Source organism: Octodon degus, unplaced genomic scaffold, assembly GCF_000260255.1.
Source record: "Octodon degus isolate 3935 unplaced genomic scaffold, OctDeg1.0 scaffold01608, whole genome shotgun sequence".
NCBI lineage: Eukaryota > Metazoa > Chordata > Mammalia > Rodentia > Octodontidae > Octodon > Octodon degus.
This window is the reverse complement of record NW_004526184.1, coordinates 2,166-7,319: the sequence shown is the minus strand read 5'-3', so window position 1 is coordinate 7,319 and position 5,154 is coordinate 2,166. Positions and strand designations below refer to the sequence as shown.

The following is a 5,154-nucleotide window of genomic DNA, read 5'->3' as shown; positions in this document are numbered from 1 at the left end:
AACTCATAGTGATCCTCCTGTCTCACAGCCTCCCAAGCACTGAGATTACAGGGTGCGCCACTACACCAGCTTTCAGTGGCTGGCATAGCATGCCCAGGGTTCAAGGGCCAGCGTGGCACATGGTAACAGGATCAAATCTGGGTCCTTGTGCTTATCAGGTGACCTCTTAGATTGCCAAGCCATCTCCCCAGCCCCGTAACCTTTTTCTGAGCCTGCCTTCCCATATGACGCCACTGAGCAGCACGGGTGATATACATGATCACAACTCTTGTAGACACTCATGAAACACTTCCAGGATTAGTTCAGAAACTGCCGAGAAAGATGGAATAAGTATGTCTAAGACAAAGGGAGGGTTTTTGTGGCAAGTTATTGCCAATGTATCTTTGCCTGAAATAAAATTGTAATTTAAGCATTCACTGTACAGGGGTTGGCCAGTTAGCTCAGTGGACTAAAGCACCTGATTAGGCACAATACAGTGGCCTGGTTCAATCTCAAGCATGCCAGGCTGTCCCCACCCCCAGGGCACACTGAGATGGCAACCGAGACTGGGTGGGGTGGCGCCAGTCTGTAATCCCAGTGCTTGGGAGGCTGAAAACAGGAGAATCACTACAAATCCGATATATGCAGTGAGACCCTGTAGACCCTGTATCAAACACATTTTAAAAAATCATTCACTGTACTTTTAAATTACAATGAATATATTAGAAAATACTTTTCAAATGAAGAAACAGAGACTTGACATTTAAAATAATTATCTTAGATAACCCAATGAGTACTCACAAGATGAGGCCAAAGAATTCTAAACACCCTCCCACATCTTTGAGTCACTACATGTGTACCGCAAATTGATGTGTTGGGCTGCAATGGCATTTGAGGGCTCAGTCTTAGCTTTCAGATGTAAGGCGAGTCAGGTGAATCCCAAACTCATGGATCATGAGGAAGCAAACAGAACAAGTGAAGGGGAGTCTCCAGGGTAAGTGAAGGAACAACTCTTTTACAGCATATTTAGAAAAAGCTGGAACCTACCTCCCAGGTATCCAAGAATGATGTTTTACCGGGGATCATGTTGCCTTTATCGTCTTGGGGGAATAAACTTTTTCCTGGCTGTAAACACAGAACAAAGCTTATTGTTACCTGCATGTTGTCTGGCTAAACAAGCTTTTGGGATCATGACTCATGCTAATTACTTACAAGTACAATGATTTTATCAAGCTCTGAAGAACAAACTCCAAGACAGTAAGTTTCAGTAAAATTTCTAAATCAATATTCATTGCTATGGAAGTTCTTATATTTTAGAAACTTCTGTATTGATTTTAAAGTTCATTCACAGTGTATTCTCCAAGACTTCATTATCATCATTAACCTTATTACTCTATGGCTATCAGGAGCTCTGCTGAGCACTCTTCAGCTCTGAGTTCTTTGTTTTTATTGAGGAATGGAACTTTTCTTTTTCTTTTTTAGTACAAGGTCTACAGGGTCTCACTACACAGATCAGACTTGTAGTGATCCTCCTGTTTTCAGCCTCCCAAGCGCTGGGATTACTGGCAAGCACCAGCAAGCCCAGTCTCAGTTGCCAACTCAGTGCACCTCAGGGGCAGGGCTGACACTACATGTGGTGCAGGAAATTGAACTCAGGTCCTTGCACCTGCCTAAGCAGGTGCTTAAGTCTGCTGAGCTATACGGCCAGCTCAGTGGAGACGTTCAGCAAGACCACATTAGTGTTTCTCTCCAAGAGGTCAGCCCAGGTATGCTCTGGCTAATCGGAGTATGGAGCCCTGAACCACTGCTATGCAAGAGTATACCAGGACTTCTCCTCAAACTCAAGACAAAGTTCACCCAGCAGTGCCAGTTTGTCTGTACTGCCAAAAATCACAGTTTGTAGCCATGTCAGAGAGTACAGGTGGCCCAGTGTGCCTGCTAGGCCACACAAGAGTTCCTGTGTGACCTATGGGCATACTCAGGGCTACTGCAGCTTTCATTTCTGCCTTCTGTCTACTCAGCATCTTCAGGTTGGGGCAGAGAGAAACTCAAACCTGAAATGCCTGTGGCCAGTGAATGAGGTAGATGTCCAGGTAGTCCAGTTTCAGGTCCTTCAGAGTCTTCCTGCAGCCCTCCTTCACGAGGCTTTTCTCAAAGTATGTGGGCCACAACTGCAGAGTGCAGCAAAGAGACATTAGGATGGGAGTGAGAAAGGCCACACTCTACTCTTGCCACCTGCTTTCAGAATGGCAGGTTGATCTCACCTCATTCTCATTCCATTACTGGGCCCTTTATAGCCAAGTTGATTAGTGTGCATGTTTCAGTGTGCAGCCACGAAGGCTGAGCATGACAATGACTTTTCTCAGTTGAGGGCAATTCTTTGTTCATTGCTCTTAGCATTCTGTGTGTCCCTTAAATCCTTTAGCACCTGTGGCCGCTGCCTAAACCTTTGGGAACCTCAGCTATTCCCTTTGTTGGCTGCTGGCCTCTGAGGGCAGGTATTATATGGAGCTTCCAAATGTTAAGCTTTCTTCTACCATTGGCATCATGGCCCTGTTCTGCACTCCCGTTGCCCAAGCCTACCAGGTCCCAGTAATAACATTCTAAGGAGTTTATCCATATATTTCTCCTGCACACAGTGGGCCTATTGTTCCCACAAGGGTGCGTTTCCTAAGAACATAGAAGTAGTATTTTTTGGTATAGTTTTGTACCACTCAGATCCAGTGACTTTCAAGCACATCACACACAACATTCCTTCCCTTTTATTTTAGCACTTCAAACATTAGATTTGTTTTACTGCACACAAATTTTAAATTTTTTTAATAATTAAAAAATACTTTTACCACTTCTGCAAAAAAACACTTTGGCTGTCCCCTCAGGGCCAAGATGGCTGAGAACACAATGCAGAAAGGTGGTCTACAGACCCATTCCTGACTCTAACCTCTGACTCCCCTAGGTGAATGGATCACTCTGACAGGAAAGGGCCAGGCCCAGGTTTCAGAAGTTCAATGGGGGGGGGCGGGTTGGGAGGTGGCTCAGTGGAATAAGTGCTTCCTTGGCAAGCGCAAGGGCCTGAGTTCAATCCCTGGTTCCCGAAAAAAAAAAAAAAAAAATTTCAAAGGGGCCAGCCGCACTAAGGGAAACCAACTGCTGGGAAGGTTGAACAGCCATAACTTCTTGCACATATCAAAAAGAGTTCAGTGTATAAATGTCTATATTCTGATGTAACAAATATAGAGAGAGTGAAATGGGGACCTAAGGGAAATGCTAAGGAGGTACAGAACACGTGAAGGCCTCCCCTATCAGCGCTGCACTGTTACCTTGCTAACAATGAAGAGGTCCTCCCGCTTCACAACCTTCTCTTGGATCTTCTCTTGGATGGCTTCGCCCACCTCATTCTCATTTTGATAGGCAAAGGCACAGTCAAAGTGACGATACCCTGCATCAATGGCTGCCTTCACAGCTTCTTTGACTTTGCCTGGGGCAGACTGAGAGACAACAGAGAAGTCATTAGGTCTTCTTATCCCCTGCCTTACTCAACTGGGCTAGGCCTGCCTTAGCTTCCTACATGGAATCCCTCAGGTCTTATTTTGGGGCCAGTTTGTAGACAAACATTTTATTAACATCTTCAAATGACTAGAAAAAGATGAATTCATCTAATGTTTATGGACTGGGCATGGTGACATGTGCCTATAATTCTAGCTCTTCGGAGGCTATAAACAGATTACTGTGAGTCCAATCCACTAGTGAGATCCTGAACACCATGTAGACCCTCCCCTAAAATACACACACACACACACACACACACACACACAAAAGATCTGTCTGAACTACAGAGAGAGACCCTGACTCAAAACAACAACAATAAGAACAAAAGGGCCTTTAAAGTTTATGACTTGATAACTCATCCTAGCTAAAAATCAATTCCACTTTAATGCAGGCTGACCTTGAATTATATGCAGTTGGTGGAATAAAAAGGTAAATGTAACTACAATTGGTAAACCCCAGGATGAAAGAAGACTATGAGTAATCCCAGAAGAATTTCACACCAAAACTGCTTATGAAAAGGTTAGAAATGGTCTTCACATTATGAATCCATACCTCCCTGCCTCACAGATGTACAGGTTGGAGCAGACTCCTCCATTTCTCCAAATCCTACCTGCGTTGGGCCTGGTGGTGGATCCCTGGCTTCCCAGTACCACAGAGGATGAAGCAGAAAGATCCCTACCAGTTTGAGGTTGGCTTGGGGGGCATAGTGAGTTCCAGCCAGCCTGGACTACACAGAAAGACCCTGTCTCAACAAAGCAAAACAGTTCTGCCTGCAAATGGGCATGACAGGACTAGGGAGATAGCACAGAGCATAAATGCCTGCATGGCAAGCACAACGTCTTGAGTTCGATTCCTGGTACCAAACCCCTCCCCCAAAATAAAAACCTAAAAATGGGAGAAGCAATGTCTCAGCTTCACGACATCCTTGTGCTGATTACCTGCTACCTCACATGAAAGAATAAGGTCTAATAGATTTGAGTCATTATATAATCATTGCTTCAGATAATGGATATATAAAATTTGTTAAAGTACACTTGCCAGCCATGGCAACTTCTGTTACATTTTTGTCTAACTTACTCCTCTAGCTATGACAGGGAAAACCTCTTTAAAAAGATCCCCCACAGATCTCAAACTTCTTCAGTGGTGAAGTACCAAACTACTGCAAGGTAAATAAAGCTACATAAGTACTGAGATAAAAAACTGATGCCAGTAAATCTGACGTGCCCAGAACCCCTTACAGAACCACTACAGTCTTCTTCCCCTCCACTACTAGGATCATCATCTTTAAATGGCATCATTCACATGATAAGAAAATAGCTCCTCTAATACATAATCTTTGTAACTAGTCTTGACATTTCCAAAATTATTTTCTAGGAAATGTATACAGGATGATGAGACTTAATACAGATCTGAGGTTTATTATCACTTCTTTTTTTTTCCTTTTTTTAAAAATTTTATTGATACACAAATAGCAATGAGACAGTTTCAAATCAAATCGGAAGTACAGTTTCAACAGATAACACACTGCCTGTATTCTTCTTAGTGGTTAATTGCTGTACAAGTTGCGGACTTGAGATCCTATTTACAAACACCATTAGAACAAATCATTCTATTCATTAAGAGAAT

At 43.4% G+C, this 5,154-nt stretch overlaps 1 protein-coding gene across 1 annotated transcript; it reads right to left on the bottom strand.

Moving 5' to 3' along the window:
• Positions 1 to 1,026: 1,026 nt before the first annotated feature.
• LOC111814912 (aldo-keto reductase family 1 member B10-like) lies at positions 1,027 to 3,467 on the bottom strand (the record flags this gene model as incomplete). The annotated part of the gene is made up of 3 exons (XM_023708788.1): positions 1,027 to 1,104; positions 2,034 to 2,150; positions 3,300 to 3,467. Coding segments are annotated over 3 exons (363 nt in total), but the record flags the coding sequence as incomplete, so codon positions are not given.
• Between the last annotated feature and the right edge of the window lie 1,687 nt (positions 3,468 to 5,154).